Source organism: Brassica rapa, chromosome A07 (assembly GCF_000309985.2).
Source record: "Brassica rapa cultivar Chiifu-401-42 chromosome A07, CAAS_Brap_v3.01, whole genome shotgun sequence".
Classification (NCBI taxonomy): domain Eukaryota; kingdom Viridiplantae; phylum Streptophyta; class Magnoliopsida; order Brassicales; family Brassicaceae; genus Brassica; species Brassica rapa.
Window position 1 is genome coordinate 1083485 of NC_024801.2, and position 18636 is coordinate 1102120.

The 18636-nt window shown below is 37.3% G+C and overlaps 4 protein-coding genes and 1 pseudogene across 6 annotated transcripts; 1 reads left to right on the forward strand and 4 right to left on the reverse strand.

The window, feature by feature from the left end:
* Positions 1 to 174: 174 nt before the first annotated feature.
* On the reverse strand, positions 175 to 1904 carry LOC103828305 (UBP1-associated proteins 1C). Of its 2 annotated transcripts, none has more exons than XM_009103915.3 (6): positions 1665 to 1904; positions 1505 to 1579; positions 1279 to 1400; positions 757 to 1111; positions 548 to 658; positions 175 to 470 (listed from the first exon to the last, which is right to left on the reverse strand). In XM_009103915.3, the coding sequence occupies exons 1-6, from the start codon at positions 1749 to 1751 to the stop codon at positions 408 to 410; spliced, it is 813 nt and encodes a 270-aa protein (XP_009102163.1). In that variant the 5' UTR covers positions 1752 to 1904; the 3' UTR covers positions 175 to 407. The 2 variants fall into 2 exon arrangements, with proteins under 2 accessions (XP_009102163.1, XP_009102162.1); XM_009103914.3 differs by having other exon boundaries at positions 548 to 661.
* Positions 1905 to 1957: 53 nt separating this feature from the next.
* LOC103828306 (transmembrane protein 230) lies at positions 1958 to 3512 on the reverse strand. 2 transcript variants are annotated; one of them, XM_033274543.1, is made up of 3 exons: positions 3077 to 3512; positions 2613 to 2702; positions 1958 to 2134 (listed from the first exon to the last, which is right to left on the reverse strand). In XM_033274543.1, exons 1-3 carry the CDS (start codon positions 3264 to 3266, stop codon positions 2085 to 2087), a joined length of 330 nt encoding a protein of 109 aa, XP_033130434.1. In that variant the 5' UTR covers positions 3267 to 3512; the 3' UTR covers positions 1958 to 2084. The 2 variants fall into 2 exon arrangements, with proteins under 2 accessions (XP_033130434.1, XP_009102164.1); XM_009103916.3 differs by lacking the exon at positions 1958 to 2134 and having other exon boundaries at positions 2350 to 2702.
* Positions 3513 to 4885: 1373 nt separating this feature from the next.
* On the forward strand, positions 4886 to 9948 carry LOC117126486. The gene is made up of 2 exons (XM_033274542.1): positions 4886 to 8335; positions 8423 to 9948. Exon 1 carries the CDS (start codon positions 6028 to 6030, stop codon positions 8320 to 8322), a length of 2295 nt encoding a protein of 764 aa, XP_033130433.1. The 5' UTR covers positions 4886 to 6027; the 3' UTR covers positions 8323 to 8335; positions 8423 to 9948.
* Positions 9609 to 14094, reverse strand: LOC108869714. Its single transcript, XM_033274541.1, has 6 exons — positions 13659 to 14094; positions 12320 to 13173; positions 11538 to 12239; positions 11004 to 11278; positions 10828 to 10909; positions 9609 to 10750 (listed from the first exon to the last, which is right to left on the reverse strand). Exons 2-6 carry the CDS (start codon positions 13169 to 13171, stop codon positions 10064 to 10066), a joined length of 2598 nt encoding a protein of 865 aa, XP_033130432.1. The 5' UTR covers positions 13172 to 13173; positions 13659 to 14094; the 3' UTR covers positions 9609 to 10063.
* A 226-nt stretch (positions 14095 to 14320) lies between these two features.
* On the reverse strand, positions 14321 to 17737 carry LOC103828322 (annotated as a pseudogene).
* Positions 17738 to 18636: the final 899 nt, after the last annotated feature.

Here is an 18636-nt window from a genome sequence, read left to right on the forward strand (position 1 = left end):
TTATCATAACCTCAGGACCATTTTACCTTCCTTACTAAAATTCAGTTTCTCTTTCCATTAAGAAAGGTCACTCTATATACTTTATAGCCTCTTACCATCAAATTTTGTTATGTACGTTTTGAACCTCATTGCCCTTATCAGAACCTTATCAGAAGGAATGTAACTCCTTGAAGCAAAATGCCATTTACATATTTAAGTAAACGTAATGAGATCATTGATCCTTAGACACGACCTTTACTTTCTAACCAACACTTGTTCATTATAAGTCTACTCGAATAAAAAGTCACCACTTCAGAACTGTTTCAATGTTTTACCATAATGAGAATGCAAAACTTGGTACAGACAATAATACTAAATCACAATGGCAAAAATTTGACTGTTGCTGTTGCTTGCCTCAAGAATCGGATTCAATCTTTAGCCACAAGTTTCACATACTTGCCATCAACTGTGAATCTGGAGCTCGAGTTCACCTGAAAGAAAGAAAACAGCAAAAATCTCTTAAAGGAAGAAAGAGATTCATTAAACAGGCAGAATGAGATTGACTAACCTTAAGCTCTATTTCCTCACTAACGTCGGATTTGTCTCGAGTAATGCCTGAATCCACAAGAGATTCCAGAACGAGCTTCTTCAGTTTCTTCATCTTCAAAGTTTTATCTTCCTTCTGTATCAAATACAGATTCGTAGATGTGTTTTATATCCCAATAATACTGCAAGTAGTCAACGAGAGAGAATCAATAAGTTGATAGAGATACGTACAGATTTCAAAGCTGATGTGATCAACTTCTTCCAATTGATTTTCTTCTCATGATCCTGCTGCTTCTTGGCTTTCTTCACTTCATTTCCTTTTCCTTCAGTTTGAACTACCTCTCCCTTGTTCTCCGTATCAACTAAAGTGTCGTCAAGCTTTCTCTTTTTCTCAACATGCAAGACAACTGAATCTTCTTTCTTCTCTTCCGTAACACCATTAGAAGCATTCTCCGTTGCATCCACCACCACAGGGTTGTCAGATCCCTGTTGTTTAGCATGGAAGCTTTTTGCTTTTCCTCGGTGTTTCTTCCCATCAGCATGGGAAAGCAAAGTCTGCTCGCTAGTAGCACTTGTGTTACATAAGCTGCAACCAGACATAGATAAATCACTACTCAACAACAACATGTACTCATCAAATCTAATAACTCACACCAACAGCAACACATTCTTTGCAAAACAAATCTACATTAACCCTAAAAGAATGTAAAAAATCCTTAACTCAGAGATATAAGGTAGAAAGAAGCCGAGTACCTACAAAACCATGGATACCGATTTGACAAGCCAACCTTAATATCAAAGTCAGGCTGTTGCTTCGAGCCGTCCTTTGGCTTTGCAGGTGTGCCCTTTGACAGCCCTTTTGGACCATACTTCTCCTAAAACACACAGGAAAAAAAAAACATTTCTTCAATCTCTTTATTACAAGACATAGGCAAAGACCTAAAAAAACCTAAGCCAACTTGTTGTTAAAAGTACTTACAGCCTCGGTAATGCACTGGTTATGTCCTTGTACACTATCTTGTCCAAACGTTTCTCCACAGTCGATGCACGATAACTATATGATTATTAGCAACAACAAAAAAAGCGAAGAGATTTAACAGAAGAATCAATCAATCATCAAAGAAAGAGGGAGGAGAGACCCTTGAGGCACGGCACGTCCTGAAGTGAGTCGGGAGCTTTGGCTTCTTCAGACTCGCTCCACAGTCCTCGCATTGAAACCAAACCATCCTTCTTCCGATTTAATCGTCCGTCAAATCAAAATCGGAGAAAAGGTTTAAGGTAAGCCAACTGTGTACAAAAATTAGGGTTTTAAACATATAAATGAAGAAGAAGGGATGCTTGTTTTTATCGAAGTTGTCAAACAACGCGCTGTTTAGAACTTTAAAAACGACATGGTTTGTTAGTTTCTAAAGGTGCGACGGCATGATTTTCTTCAGAGGTCTGGCAGACTTTTGTTTTAAAGGAGCCCTATTGCATTTGTAGGTTGTTTGTTTGCATTCAACAGGCACAAAGCTGTCTTCATAAAATATATTGCCAACAAGTGCAGAGCAGTATGTCCATCAACATATGTGATTTAGTGTCGTTCCTTCTACTTTCTGACAGTTTTTTGCTGTAACACAGAAGTTAATATCGCAATAATAGCCTAACAACAACTTATTGTTGTTGCTGTGTTTTAGAATCAATGCAGGCTGGAAACCTATATGTTACACAAGCTGTTGTGCAAGTAATGAGCAACCACAACCACAAGGACTCAATGTCCATGACCGAATATAAATTTGAAATTGGGAAGTGTCTTTACTAATTCCTCTTGAAAAGAATTTTGTATCATCAACTAAAAACTAGTTGTTTTTTTTCTAACACGGACAAAGTAGTATATGTTTACGTAGAGAATGAGAAAATTAAAAGAGATTACATATCAAACAGGGATGGGATCATTCAAGTCATGTAAACAATCATCACACTAGTCATTAAGCAATATTAAAAAACTGCCCTCAGAAACAACAACCACCTACTACTACTATACAACATGGAGAAAGAAAGAAAGAAGAGAGCGTGTTAAAGGGAGGGTATGTTTGAGAAGGAGAAACCTTTGTATCCTTTGTATGCGTAGTATGCGATCCGTGTATAGTAAAAGCCCGGGATAAACAGAAGACACCCGAGGACTATGAAGAAGATACCTGTTTCACCGCCACCAATCAATCATACAACAACAAAGAAAGAAAGAAGCCAAGTCATGGTGTATACAACTCAACTCCAGTGTTTGTTAAATGAGAGACAAAGTCATAAAGAAGCCAAGAAATGAGAGTAAATGATAAACAAGTGATTGGTTCTTGCAATGCTGAGGAAAACAATCTAGTTTACTATATATACCAAGAATCTGATGCACATGCAGAGAAGATCATTTATATAATAGCAAAGCACACAGGTTCTCGAAACAATCAAGATGAGATCAAATGAAAGTTGTTTCTAAAGATAAAACTAGCCACGAGACCACTCACAGTATCTCAATCAATTAGAAACAATTGAAAATTAAGGAAATCGTCTCTCGTACCGTGGCCTCGATCGCCGCCGACTCGGTTGTACGCCATGAAGAAACCGGAGACGATTCCCAGGATTCCGAACAAGAGGAGAGACACCGCCAGCGAGATCTCCTTCACCGGCGGTCGATTGCTGACGGTGTACGAAGTCCCAATCATTAGGTCCTCGTCCGATATCGAGAACGCGTGGTCCACGTACGCCATAGCTAGCTACTTCACCAGAGAGAAAGATTAGAATCACAGCGATGTTAACTTGAAGACGAAATCTAAAACTTTTGCTTCCTTTTTGAGTTAATGCGGAAGATGCAGATTGAGTATGGTTTCATTAAAGCAACCCAAGTCCTGCCGGATATGCTATCTACACGAGAACTACGTGTCGTTTGCTTAATCCGCAGAACGTCTAAAGTAAATTATACTCCTTGTACAATTATATACTGTATCCCCTAAATATTATTATTTGACAAGTTATTATTTTTTAAATGTTGCTTACACGTCATCACTCTCTTATTTCTCACAACATAAATATGACATAATTCAGTGAAAAAACTATATGATACTTTTTTAATACGACATATATATAATCTTCATGATAAAACTTTTTTTTTTGTTAAGATTTGTAAAGTGAGATATAACAATTAAGTACATACCATACATGTATATCATATAAATTGTTATTGTTAAATTTTAAAAATAATATAACTGAAAGTATAAGAAAATTTCCACATCAACTTACTTTAAAGAATTAACTATATTTTTCAAAAATTAAATGAAGTCCAAATTAAATGTAATGTAGTTTTAAAGTATATAATTTTTACTAAAATTCAAAATTTTATAAAACAATATCCCAACCAATCGTCTCGCTTTATTTAAAAAAAGAACTATTTTAGAAAGAGAGAAACTTTGGCCTTCCATAGAATAACAAGTATTCTTATCATTTTAGTTAGCATTTTTCAGGTTTTAGAGTTTTATTGGAGATAATCTAACAATAGCAATAGAAATAAAATAATATTAACTGAAGTTGTACTGAAAGAAGAACAATAATTGTGCATTTGCATCAATACATAGTCCATGTTTTAGTCAATTACACCATTGAATCATCAGAGATATCTAGTCAAATCTTTAAATTCCTTTTTGACTAATATAGAGGGGTTTTCTTCCACTGTGCATCTCCATCATCAAGTTTAACGTCGTGGATTTGTGAGATGCTCTAAAAAAGAATGACATCAATGTTTTCATGTGATGAATTTGAAGACAAAGACAAAAGTATATAAGAGTCAAAAATATGCTAGGTATTTCCTTTGAAAAGTACACCGAATCAAACTAGTAGTGTTTGAAGGAAGTGGAGAATTTGAATGAATGTATGGCGGAAGGCAATCTGATGGTGATTTTTATCTACAATCCACAACAAAATGGGTAAAGAGATTTAATAAATCTGTTTGTTAAAAAATATTATAATGAAACCAAAATAAATAAATAAAAATGATTATTTATTAATATTTCATCATTGATGAATCAAAATTTAAATATTAATAAAATTGTATTTTATATAAAATTATTTATAGGAAATATTTTTAAAAATTATTTATGTATATTGCGTAAGAAGCCATCTTATATTAATAAAATTTGACATGTTGGGGTATATATTTGAGTTAAAGAGTTTTTCTGGTTCTATAAATTTGAAAAATTATTTATAAAAAAAAAAGGAAGAAGGTAAAATTATAGGTTTAAACCGAGCCAACTTCTAGCGTGCCCCAAATGTGAAATGCCAAATCTCCTATGGGCTCCTAGAGTCTCCTATACCCCTATTTCATAATTCTTTTTTTGATCAAAATCTAAACTCCCAAATCAAATCCTTCCCGGTTATCAAAACTAAACCCTAACCCCCCTATGGATTAGTGAACCCATGGGCAAATATTTAAATTCTATACCTTTCAAATTCAAAAAAAAAATATTTTAAAATCGTTTTTAATCATATTTTGATGATTTTTTTGAAAATATGGAAAGCAACGTTTTTGGATTTTTGAAATATTTTTATCAAATTGTATAAATCAAATAAAAAATATTAACGTTTCCATTTTAATTTTATGATTTTTCGTTTGACATATAAAATTAAAAGAACAAAAAGGTCCTTTTGAGATTGTGTTATGAGATATAGGGACATGAGAGGAGATGATTCGTTTAAACCTAATGTACCCAGGACTTAATAAATTTTTGGGAAAATTGCCAAAAGAGAACAAGAAATCAACATAGTTGTCCCTATGGTATAAATCCATTTTTTTCCATTTTTTCTCCTTTTTACCCTTTCCATATGTTAAAATTAATGTAATAAATAGTTATAAGAATCAAAAAAATTATTAAAAATATAAAAAACTAATAAAACACCCATTTACACAAACACATATTTTTTTAGGTTTGAAAAACATAATAAATAATGTTTTTAAATTACGTTCTACTAAAAGTAGAATTCTGTTTCTACACAAAACGGGTGAGTAGAAAATGAATTCTAGAATGAACACATCCATCTACTTGTTTTAGAACGTAAAAACTACTTTTTACTATAATTCTAAATATGGGGAATACGAATTCTACTATTTGTAATGATCGCTACTTTTATTCAGAAACATGTTTCTACTTTTATCGAGTATTCTAAGTTATCAGGAATGCAAAATCTAAAACATACACGAACGTCCACATAGTGTAGAAATTACATTCTGGAATTTTGTTATGTTCTACACAGTGTAGAAGGTGCCTTCTACGGATAAAAAAACTGAATTTTCGAAAATTAAGGAAGTTGCAGTTTTAAAAATATTCTAAAAATATTCTAACTTCCTAAAACGTGTTTTCATTGATTTGCTTCGTGAAAAATTTAAAAAAAAAACGATTTTGAATGTTCTTCTTCACCAATCTATGATTTCCCCATGATTTTTCTATAGTTTGTCTTGTGATTTTCACAAAAACTTGTTCTATGATGCATATCTATACAACATGTGGTGTTTGGGAGTTTGGAGCAACCACGGGATGGGTTTTTTCGGCTGATGAGAAAGGGGCTAGGCTACTGTTATTGGAATCAAGTTCTACCTTAGAGGTTTTTAAAAGAATGGTTTTGGAAGATTTTGATATGGAAGAAGATAGCTTACCCGATTTGGAGTTGAGTTATCTACCTAATGAGTTGATCAATACATCAACTTGTCCACCTGTGATCATTGCGAATGATCGACAGCTTCAGAATTTTGTTGGTTTTGTTCAAAAGTGTGTTTCTACTCGATTGTGTGTAACGTCTAAAGCCAAAGTTGAGAATCTGAATGAACCAGACTTTGATCTTAACAAGTCGCCAGCTGATTCAAGTTCTGCTCAAGAGGAGGGAAACTCGGTTGATAGGGGGAACGAACCGGCTCCTGTGTTTGTTGAGAGGCAGTGCGAGAAAAAGAAAGAAAAGATTAGAAGAGTCGAAGTTGATGAGGATGCCTATCATGCCGATACTATGATCTCGGCCAAAGAGGACATACATAAGATGTCAAAGTTTTCTGTGCTCAATGTTGTTAAGAAGGGACAATTGTTTGAGAACAAAACTTTGCTGAAGGCGACTTTCGAGCTATGTGCAATGAAGCATAACTTTCACTACGAGGTTATCAAAACGGATAGACAACTTTGGTACGTTAGATGTGAGGATAATGCATGCAATTGGTGTGTTCGAGCAGAGTGTTTGAAGGATTCTGAATATTTCATTATCAAAAAGTATGTCGGTGAACATACATGCGCACCTTCAAACAAAACCAAACCGGGTAGGACTGCTTCGGCCAAAACTATAGGCAGTCTGATTATGCATAGGTATGAAGGGGTTAAGGAAGGGCCAAAATGCAATGATATAATACAGATTATGCTTATGAATCATGGCTGTGAGATCACGAAATCTTTAGCATGGGATGCTCGTGAATATGCGGTTAATGCTGTTAGAGGTATACCAGAGAGAAGTTATGGAAAAATACCGAAATACTTGCACATGCTCAGAGAGGCTAATCCGGGAACACATTCATCGTATGAGATTGACAGCAATGGGAGATTTCGGTACCTGTTTATTGCATTTGGGCAATCGCTACGAGGATTTAACAGAGTCATAAGGAGGGTTATTGTGGTTGATGGCACTTTTCTGAAGAACAAATACAAAGGAGTTCTATTGGTTGCAACTGCTGTAGACGGAAATTCTAATTTGTATCCTCTTGCATTCGGAGTAGTCGACTCAGAGAATGAAAATTCTTGGGAATGGTTTATGAGACAACTAAATAGTGTCATTGCTGATGATCATCATTTGGCTTTCATTTCGGACAGACATGCGGCCATTGCTAAGGCGCTTGAGACTGTGTATCCAACAGCTAAACATGGTATTTGCATTCATCATTTGTTGAATAATGTGGTAACATATTACCATGGGAAAGGACTTGTTGGGTTGGTTGCAAAGGCGTCCAAGGTTTATAGAGTTGCTGAGTTTGAAAAGATATTTGCTAATGTGTGTAATATCAGTCCGGCAATTGGAAAATACCTAAGGGATGCTGAAGTCCAAAAGTGGGCAAGATGTCAATTCTCTGGATATAGATATGACATAAGGACAACAAACCCAGCCGAATCCATCAACTCTGCTTTGCGTTCGCCGAGAGAGTATCCAATCATTCCCTTGTTGGACAGTATCAGAGAAATGCTGACTCGGTGGTTTTATAACCGTAAGAAAAAGATTTCAAAGCATAATCATCCTCTTACCGAAGATGTGGAGAAAAAGATTGAAAGGAGAACCGAGAAAGGCAAAAGATTTGCAGTTTACCCTGTCAGCGATGGTCGCTTGCTTGTTAGAGGTGATAAAATCGACTGCTTAGTTGATTTGGATAGACGTACTTGCTCATGTGGGAAGTACAACCTGATGAAGATACCTTGTCGGCACGCAATTAAAGCTGGGTTTCATGTTGGAAGACAGCCACACACATTAACTGATTTATTTTACACTACAGAAGCTTGGCGAGAAGCTTATCATGAAAGCATCAATCCTATTGCTGTTCCTGAGGATGCTTGGTCCATGCCAGAAGATGTTGTCGTGGACAATGTGCTACCACCAGAGTCAAGAAAATCAGTTGGAAGGAATAGAAAACGCAGATATGAAACTGTTGAAGATAAACTTCGGTCATCGCAAACATCACAAAAGAGGCAGCCTCGCAAGTGTAGTAGATGTGGTATTAGTGGGCACAACAGAGCAACTTGTAAAATACCAATATAGTCAGTCACATATGGTAAGGGTCAGCTTATATAGCCAGTTCGTTTATATGTTTTTCAATCTCGATTTAATTGTGTTTCATGTATTGATGTTTCTGTTACAGGTTGGTATGTTCAAGTATGCAAGTTGTGGTGTTTGAAAGTGCAGTGTTGCCTTGTCTCGTATGGTTTTTTCTTCTAAAAACAATCAACTTTGTTTAACTTTGGCTACTTTGGATAATTCTCATATGGTTATTTTATCAGTTTCATTGTTATACATTGGTATTATTTTCACTTCACTTCTCTATCTCTCTGTTTGTTTAGTTATGTTCAGCTATGCTTTTGAGTTCGAGTTTAAGTTTGTTTGACAATAGCTGATGTCTGATTTTTCAACAAAAAAGGTGGATTGTAAGAACAGATCACTGAGCACAAAATATAAGAACCACTTGACTGGTAAAGTCGACACAAATATTGTAGCAACAAAACACTTATTGAAGCCAATACTAAGAACCAAATGACTGGTAAAAACGAAAAAAACACACTAACAAGAAGATACTTAGAACCAGTAGACTGATTTCACTCATTCTTGGCTTCTAAATCTTCCAAAAAGCCATAGAATGCTTCCTAAGCAACCTAATTCGAGTGAATTTTTCTGCTTCCTAACTTCTTCTTCTATTCTCTGTGTGATACTACTTTTCAGATCTTCAATCTCTTCCACAATTCTCCCTTGCTCAGCCTCTACCCTTCGAATCTCATCAAGCAAGGCGTCATCAACCCACTTAAATAAATGATTTTCCTTCTTTCGCTACATAGAAACGAAAATCATATTAGGAGAAGTAAAATGGAATGAAAAAACATGCTGTTTATCCTACACAATCGAAAATCGAATCAGACAAAAAAGGAACATAACTGCTCGGTAAATGAATCGAAAAACAAATCAAGACTATGAACCTGTGCCCCTATTTCACATCTATAGAACCGTCGGTAAGGATTGTCATCAGTTCTCGAGGAGAATATCACAACCCCTTTCCCGCACCAGCACCTAGATGGCACCCCGTATGAATGTCGCCTTGAAGTATTCATGTGTGTGAGAAACTGATTCAGAGAGAAAAAGGAGATTGACAGAAAAGAAGATCTGAAAAAAATGGGAAAATTCGGGTTTGGTTGCTGAGTTGGTGTTATATATGTCGGGTTTTAGGTTTATTGTGGATCTAGTTGTGGTCGGGTTTGATTGTTGGGTTGGATCAAAAGTCTGGTTTGCAAGAAGCCAAGTTAAGTGTATTACATTTGATTCGATTTATTTACTCCTACGGGATGATCTAGTAAAACAGTTATTCTAAATGTTCTTGTGGTCTTGTTCCGGGTTTTTGTTTCGTTTAGGGTATGTTTAGGGTTTAGGTTAGGTTTGACTGTGGTCTTGTTCCGGGTTTTTGTTTCGTTTAGGGTATGTTTAGGAGTTTAGGTTAGGTTTGACTGTGGTCTTGTTCTGGGTTTTGTGTTTCGTTTAGGGTATGTTTAGGGTTTAGCTTAAGGTTCTAATTTAAAACAGTGTTAAATTCTAGCATTCTTCAGCTAAAAACTCTTAATAACAAAACCATAAGATGTACATTTGATTACAAGAGTCAATCCTAAAAATCATAATTAAACACTAGAAGTTATACAATAAACTAAGCAGTCTTGTTCCTAAAAATGATAATAAAATCTAGAAGTTATACATCAGATTAAGCAATCTTGTTCATTACATTAGAACTTGAAACCAAGCAGTCTCACAAAATCTCCTCTACAGTCGAAGAGAGACACTCCGGGGATTGATACTTTGACATCCTATCAATCAATTCCGGATCATTAGCTGCTTCCCAAAGATCCCATAGAATCCTGTGGCGAGCTTCGATAATGTTACCATCATGCAACAACGACAACTCCAATCCAAGCGCATGACACTCAATGAACTTCACTGCATAGACGCCACAGTCACATGCACTTTTATTCAGATTCCCAACGGGGACATAGGAAACAGTATATGCACCGACTGTGAAATCCTTCTGGTGTCTCATAGGCTGAACTGCCTTGACAATACGCGGAATAAGGTTTGCGAACCCATCCACCTCCTTGTACCTTTTCCTACCCGAGCAGTCGAACACTTCAATGCTTCTCGTCACGAAACTGATGCACAAGGCGATCCAATGATTCCCACTGACATGAACAGGGACATACAGGCGATCCACATCTATATTCCATATCTCATGTGTCCTGCCATGTGGTGGAAGGACTCCTTTACCGAACTGCAGTAGCAAATTATGAAGCATGTAGCTCTTTCTACCCTGAGCTTCTAAATGACCATACTCTTTTTTAATCATATTGCTGAAGACGACAGTCATGAAGGCGACACGATGAGGTCTCCATCGTTTCAAAGATGTTCTCTCCCGGAATACGTACATTGCAGCGTCAATCTCCTGCATATTTTGAAAATCTTAGCACACACAATGTATTTAAAAGACACAAATGGAAGCAAATAGTCTCTAAGGTTTACCAAGCTATTTAACCACTCAGATTTATCCATAAGACGATTAGCAATCTCAAAATCTAAAGTGGCAGGTCCAATCCGTATACGTCTGAAACCAAATACAATGATAAAATTGTAAAACATTGAAACGTTTATTTTAAATGTATTAATACATGACATATGAATGAGAATAGAGTACTTACGTAGAGGAAGTTGACCAAGTTCTAACTTTTTCCCAATCCTCTTCACGGAAAAACACCAACGCGGCATCTGGCGAGTCTTCTTTGGTTCGATCCATTTCCTCATCATTCCACTGCAGTGGAGCCATGTTAAACGGTTTCGATTTACTTGACGTCTCAGCTTTCACTTGAGACAGATCAAAACCGTCAACAAATGTAGCTTGGGACAGGTCCCGCAAGTCTTGTGTACTCAATCCAAAATCAAAATCATTAGTTTCTGTAGCAATCTTTTTCCCGTCCTATTCATTAAAATTTAAAACATTGCATATAAGAAGAAGCCATTTATTCATAACACAAACAAAGCATTACATTCATAGAGTTTAATACACAAACAGTCGAACATATTACACTTTAGAAACCTATTACACAAAGTTTCACATTCCATATTACATAATATTACACAGTCAATATGAAGTTCCATACGTCTAGCTCCAGCACCCTAACTCAAGCATCCTAGTTCCAGGTTCATCAAGTTCTACACTTTCTCTTAGGTAGTACCTTTTTTGTTGGAGTAGGTTGATCGCCTTTGCGCTTAGGTGGAGCTTCAGCGCCTTTGCTCTTAGGTGGAGCTTGAGCGCCTTTGCTCTTAGGTGGAGCTTGCTTGGCTTTGCTGTTTAGTGGAGCTTCTTCAGTTTCTTTCTTACTAGGATAGCTTCCTTCACCAGTCAAACTGATTGCGTCCTTGAGCTGTGAAACCTCAATCTCCATCTTCCCCATCCTCTCTGTAAACACTCTCTCCATATTCGCCATTTGCATACTGAGCACATCTCCCAATGAAGTGACAGATGTGCGGATAAGACCCTCAATGAAACTCTTAGTTTCAGGACCAAAAGTCAGAAACTTTTCTGCTGATCGCTTACACAGCACCTTCTTCTTTCTTGTCTCTGCTCCTTCATCAAGAAACTTTCTCTTGCCTTTTCCTGCAACCTGAACCGAAGAGGTCTCCTCGTCTGCTACAACATCCGTATGATCCACGCTCTTATCAGCTTCTGACCCTCTATCATGGCTGTCGGGTTCCTCCATTTTAGACTCTTCAGGGTCTAAAACTGGCCAGTCTGTGCTGCTCCAATCATACTTGTTCCTGATCCTCTCCAAAACAAGGTCCACTCGTTCATCTTCCATCTCACCCTCCCTTGTGTACTGAGCATCTAGAAACACATCACCATTACCAGTCACTGATATGACCGAGAAGAAGTTATCCTGCAAACAGTTAAAATATGAAAATCCAAACAAAATATATACAACAACCATATAAAAGAAAAAAATAGAGAGAATATTACCTTGTTAGTTAAGGAGTCCTCGAGCTCAATGATGTCTTCATAAGAAACTTTTGCAACTCCTTTCCAATTGCCACACCTTGGACCTTTGAAGCTGTCTGAGACTCTTCTGCCTAAAATTTCTCCAAAATCTGGAATTGCCTCCATAATCCAAATCTGGAGAGCATAGGAGAAACCCTCGAAAATGTAGCTCTCCTTCTTACCCAACTTCTTCCTAGCCTTCTCAATCGAACTCAGCAGGAAATCATACGAGTGAAGACCCCAATGGAACTTCCGAACCTTGTCAAAATCCATCACCAACTTGATGTACATATGAGGGATGGACACCTTCTCATCTCTCCCCATCACCACACCCACTATTACACACAAGTAGATCAACCTCATCCTATCAAGCCGAGTCCAGGTGTGAACTTCTTGTAGATGAACCTTTCTGATCGACTGCAAGGTGATCTTACCACCTGTGTGCAGTAGGTTACTCCAAAAACCCCCGTCGTTTTTCCATTTCACTACGTCACTGTTAGTTTCCCGTGTAATCTTGAGGCCTGTCACGGCATGGTACTCCTGAAGCGAAAACCGGAGAGGCGTCCTCGCAAAAACAAACCACTTCTCATGCAGCTTTGAGGTAATCAGCTGCCTACATATGAAGCTATCCACTAGTTTCCCAGAGAACTTGAGATCATTTTCGGCAATAGCCATGATATGTGTGAAAACTGGATCTCTCTTCACATCATCATACTCGGCACACATAGCTTTCTTCAGATCTCTGATAAGTTCCATGCGGCAACTGTTGTTGATCTTCTTAACCCGAGGTTCTGAACCCTCTGCATACAATCGTTTGGGTAGCTCAAGCTCCATATCTACAAAAGATAATAAAACACATGGTTGTTAACACCAAAAGACATCACATGAAAGCATAAACACGCAAACGTCCGAAACAAGCGTAAGAGTGAAACTGAGCCAAACACAAGATAATAATCAAAACCAAACACCATTGTCTAATCAAATTTAAATTTAGAAACACAGTAGATCGATAAATCAAATTAAAACAAGTCAATCTCCATCTCGCAAACAAATCAGCAAACTAAGACAATTACGAGTCAACTACACACAAACTTTGTTCAGCGAAATCAGTATCGTAACAGTCACGAACACAAACAATAACATTGTTCAACGAAATCAGTATCGTAACACTCACAAAGACAAACACAAACACTAACATTGTTCAATAAAATCGGTTCACATAATCAAAAAGTCAATCCACACAAGCAAACAAATATTTATCCAAGTCAAAGTCACAAAATTAATAATGAAACAAAGACTAAGACAAATCAAAGAAACAAACCGTTCGCAAATTGAGGCAGAGAGGCGGAGAGGCGGAGAGAAGCGGAGAGGTGGCGATAAGCGGAGAGGTGGCGAGAGGTGGAGAGAACCGACGAGGCGGCGAGAGGAGGAAAGACGCCGAGAGAGGCGGAGAGAAGCAGAGAGGTGGCGAGAAGCGGAGAGGCGGCGAGAGGCGGAGAGAGGTGGAGAGAGGCGGAGAGTAGCAGAGAGACGTAGAGGTGGAGAGAGAAGCTTCGGTGGGTTCCGTCGTTGATTTCACCGGAGGGAGCACAACGGAGAAGACAAAATCGCCATCTTTATCTCCGTGAAAGAGAGAGGCGGAGAGACCAACGATGTTAGGGTTAGGGAAATCAAGCTTTTGACCCCTTTTCTTCTGATTTTTTTTCTAACCCGGTAACTTTATTAAACCGAATCATCTTTATTTTTTTATAAAAAACCAAATTAATTATGTTTAATAAGATTAATTAAAGGTTACTTTTGGTATTATGGAAAACATTATACTATAGGGACTACTTTAGGTTGGATTTATACTATAGGGACAACTATGTTGATTTCTTGTTCTCTTTTGGCAATTTTCCCTAAATTTTTTGTAAAATAGAAAACTTAATGGGTTATGGGTGTTAGTTACTGTGTGCATTACGAAGACATAAGAAACGAAAGAAATATGGATAAAGTTCGGTAAAGAATCTTTAAAAGCATTCAAGATTGGTACTTAATGTCCCGAGTTAAAGGAAAACACAATCAAATATCTAGGAGAAATTAAAAAAAAAAAATTGTTCAACTATGGATTGACTACAGCTTGGATCTCCTCCAATGTCTTCCCTTTGGTTTCAGGCACCACTGCGATGACAAAAACGATGGCTAGTGCGTTGATCACTGCGTAAATGATGAAAGTTCCTGCAAGCAATTTGTTTGTTTTTAAGGATTGCCAAGTGAATATTTTCAGACAAAATGTGAATAATATAACATAGTTTTACCATAAGAGCTCCAGGACATGAGGAAGTTGAAAGTGTAAGAAACAGCCCAAGCTCCAAACCAGTTCACCAGCGTCGCCATGCCTCCTGCTACTCCTTTTATGTTTATGGGAAATATCTACAAGTTCAAAATTTATGTTTGGTAAGTAAAAAGATCATTTTCATGTTTCTTGCTAAGGATGCGATTTGTATTTTACCTCAGACATAACAACCCATGGCATTGCTCCCATTCCTGCTGAAAACGATGCTATGTACATCTGCACTCACCAACATATGATCTTAACTATCTATTTGGGTTGGTGTTTTTCACTTAACAATCTAGTTACTTACCATTATACCAACGACAGCTAGGACTGGCACTGCTTCGTGTGCCATGTCATGAGCCTTGAGATAGAATGAGACCGCTGTGATCAAACATCCTATCACTAACCCTGTTGCAGAAACCTGCCAAAACCTTCTACGAATTAGTTATAATCCTAGTCCTGACTAATCATTTGAAGACAATTTCTTTTACCAATAGCAATGGCTTTCTTCCGGCTCTATCAACTATTGGTGCATTAAGCGCAGTGATTACCACCTGGTTGTGAACAAAACAAGAGAGAGAGAGATTAAGATTATAAGCATTCTATAACAAGGGACTTGTATCGTTAAAATAAGATGGAACCTGAAGAACAGCATATATTATCATCCCAAGTCTTGTGGGGAAACCTGTCACACAAAGATGGCAGATTAAGATACAATACAAGTGAAGCTGTATATTATGGATTCAAGAACCACTTTAAGTTAAAGAACCTGCTTGCTCAAATATAGAGCTTGTGTAGAAACAAATCCCATTGATTCCTCCAAACTGCTGAAACACCATCAACCCAAATGCTATCTGCTCCAACACATCATGCACTTGGTTACTCACCACATGTATATGCAGCGTGACAACAAAGTAATGAAACGTTGGTTATAGTGTTACAAGAACAGAGCGTATGTATCTCCTCTGAAACAAATCCAGCGCCTTGGCTTTTGGAAGCCTCTCCAGGGTTTCAATATAATCCTGTCAAAGAATGATACAGAGATATGTTTTCAGATCAAGAGATGGTTTCTTGATTCAGAAGAAACAAATATGTAAAGATTCAAGAAACCTGAATCTCTGCTGCCTCCTCAGATACATCAGCCTTCTTCCCACGGAGCTTCCTTAGTGCAGCTTCAAACTCTGTATCACGCCCCATCTTTGCCTATAAACGCATTTTCACCATCCATTAAATTCCCCAAGAAAAGGATACATGAGCTTACCATGATGCTTCTTAAGCTCTTACCAGCCATCTTGGAGACTCAGGGATACAAAAGAGTCCAAGAAAGGAGACAGCACTCTCACATTAACAAATGATTCAGACTTCAAAGTGGGAGTCCTATTACATAGTGTCCTAACCTATGAGTGCTAAGACTCTCCATGTCACCATTGTGCCTATAATGAAGGAAACAGACACTCCAGTGCAGATCAGAATCTGTGGCACAAGATGGCAAACTTTGGATCAGAATTCTCCAACACACAATCAAAGAGACAAATGAAGTTTACCTGATTCAATGTGGTTAGAGCCCCTCTAAACGCTTTAGGTGCAATCTCTGCTATAAAGATTGGTACCTATCATCAACATATATCATACACAAGAGTGTCACATGTATACATGGATAAGATGTTTTAATAAACTCGATGATCTAACCACATAGGAGAATGCTCCCATTCCGTATCCTGTTGCTAGTCTTCCCAGGTCCAGAGCCACTACTCCCTTTGATTAGAACACCATTTTAATACATATATGTCAAAATCATGAGACCAGCATAGGCATTTTGGTTTGGGAATACTGAGTCTTACCTTGGCAAAGAAGATAGCTAACCACCCGGCGACACAAAAGGCAGATGAAACTCTCATTGCCTAGATACAACAAATCCACAAGTAAGTAAGTCATATGCATATATGGATCTCACACAAAGCCAACTCAGAAGGGATGTTTCAGTTTTTCTCTTGACCCCTTTTCTTCCAATTGAATCAGCTATAGGACCGCTTGTGATAGCTCCAAACATTGCACCAAAAGTCAGCAATGAGCCAAAGAGTGAAAACTGCAGAATCCGAGGTAAGTGTGTTCAATGACGACAATGCATGGATGGTCAATCAAAAATATTTATGTTCACCTCAGCGATAGTCAGAGAAAGATCATTCCTAATTGCAGCTTGAGCAGGTGAGGAGTATCCCGCCTGCATCAAAAACCATTCATCAAAGAGGCACTCTCAGGAACAGAATCAGAGCCTAGTGACTTTCCATGGATACTTACACAAGAACCAAACGCAAAAGAACCACAAACTGCAACGAATGTGCTCAGATAAACCATCCACGGCTGCTCCTGTTTTGATTCAGCCACATGCTTCTCCACCAATGGTTCTCTGCTGTCATCACTTGCGTTTGACATCTTCTTGATTATGTGTATGTATCTTCCTTCTGGCCTTTTTCGTCTTTACAACTACCTCAAACTTGCAAAGACACGAACCCTTAAAAATAATTTGAGTAAGAAGACGGATGAGTAAGCAGAGGACGAGACTGAAAAAATGACAACTACTTTGTAGGTAATGGTGACCTTTTAGGCAAGAAGTCTTTGTTGGGTTTATTACCAAATAGATGAAAGCTGTTTCCTGTCTTTTTCTGCATTAAATCGTAGTGCAGATTAGTTTCTGGTATAGCTAATGACGATGTTAACAAAGTCGTGTTGGATGAAACAAAATTAATGTATATAAACGAATATTCTGTGTAAACAAAACATCTTCTCTGCGATCATGTGCATGTTTTTGGCGAATTCACTTACAAGAAGGTGTATAAACAGAATTGAATACGGCAAGTGTATTCAGACACATGCTAGTGGCTGTCGTGACGTGGGAGAGATAGAGACAGACACGTGATGTCTTTTGGCCTCTTATCAAGAACTTGATCTCAGTTTCTGGATCTGTTGCTCTTGTTTAAAATCAGAGATACTACTTAATGGTTCTTTCAGAAAGATTTGTCTTTATAAATTTTTAGAAAAAAAAACAAAGCAAAAACAGATTAAGAAGAACTCAAAAAAACGGTTGATGTGTTATCTTTTGAACTCATGGACGTCCGTGACTTTCGTGCAAAACACGCAAGCGAAAATTAGTAACAGCTGAATGACGGAGATGGATCTTTCTTTCCGTTATAGCAGCCAAGTCTTCAATGGCTTCAAAGGTTCCATCATAGTGAAATACTATAGCTGTCAAAGGGTTTGGCTAGGCCTGCAATTTCGGTTTACAGAAACCGAACCGAGTCGGTTCTTTTTTGGTTAACCAAAGTTTTTAAAATTAATTCCGAAATAAACTGAATACCATTCCAATTCGGTTCGGTTATTTTTGGTTTTCAATTTCAAAAAAGGAAATTAACTGAAATTTGATTATTATTTTTTTTAAATGACAGTTCAGTTTAGATTCAGTATTTTCGGTTAAATTCGGTTAACTTGGTTCAGTTAAATTGAGTATTGGTTAACATCAGTATAGTTTTGGTATAACCCGGTTTAATTTTGGTATAACTTATTTTATTTATTTTTATTAAAAAAATTGGTTAACCGTGCCAGTAACCAAATTGATTTTCAAAATCTTATCGAATTAAACCGAAATCATAACCGAGCATAAACTGAAAACTGAAATATTCGGTTCTGTTGTAAATCGCAGGGCTAGTTTTGGCTATGTTTCTTTTGTTTAATACTTTGGCATGCCGAGTACATAGTATGATCATCAAAATATAAGTGAAACTGAAGCGAGGAACAAGGATTTTGATTCATTTATACAATTATCATATAGTATGGGATACAACTGAAGAGTGTTTGAGACCCTGTTTGTTAGGTTTTAACACCTGTAAATGATCTTGATTCTTTCGTTAATGTCTAAAGAATTTGAAAGAAATGACGATATATTTTCTGAAAGGAGATACTTTATTCATGAACAAAATTTGATGTG

Excerpts from the sequence above, each read along its gene's own strand:
- LOC108869714 (XM_033274541.1), bottom strand. The coding sequence starts at position 13,171 with ATGGAGCTTGAGCTACCCAAACGATTGTATGCAGAGGGTTCAGAACCT. Across the intron at positions 12,240-12,319 it reads AGGACTCCTTAACTAACAAG|GATAACTTCTTCTCGGTCAT; the intron begins GTAATATTCTCT and ends AACTGTTTGCAG. Across the intron at positions 11,279-11,537 it reads AACCTACTCCAACAAAAAAG|GACGGGAAAAAGATTGCTAC; the intron begins GTACTACCTAAG and ends TTTAATGAATAG.
- LOC103828306 (XM_033274543.1), bottom strand. The coding sequence starts at position 3,266 with ATGGCGTACGTGGACCACGCGTTCTCGATATCGGACGAGGACCTAATG. Across the intron at positions 2,703-3,076 it reads CGGCGGCGATCGAGGCCACG|GTATCTTCTTCATAGTCCTC; the intron begins GTACGAGAGACG and ends GCGGTGAAACAG. Across the intron at positions 2,135-2,612 it reads CGCATACAAAGGATACAAAG|CAAAAAACTGTCAGAAAGTA; the intron begins GTTTCTCCTTCT and ends TCTGTGTTACAG.
- LOC117126486 (XM_033274542.1), top strand. The coding sequence starts at position 6,028 with ATGATGCATATCTATACAACATGTGGTGTTTGGGAGTTTGGAGCAACC.
- LOC103828305 (XM_009103914.3), bottom strand. The coding sequence starts at position 1,751 with ATGGTTTGGTTTCAATGCGAGGACTGTGGAGCGAGTCTGAAGAAGCCA. Across the intron at positions 1,580-1,664 it reads GGACGTGCCGTGCCTCAAGG|TTATCGTGCATCGACTGTGG; the intron begins GTCTCTCCTCCC and ends ATAATCATATAG. Across the intron at positions 1,401-1,504 it reads ACCAGTGCATTACCGAGGCT|GAGAAGTATGGTCCAAAAGG; the intron begins GTAAGTACTTTT and ends TGTGTGTTTTAG.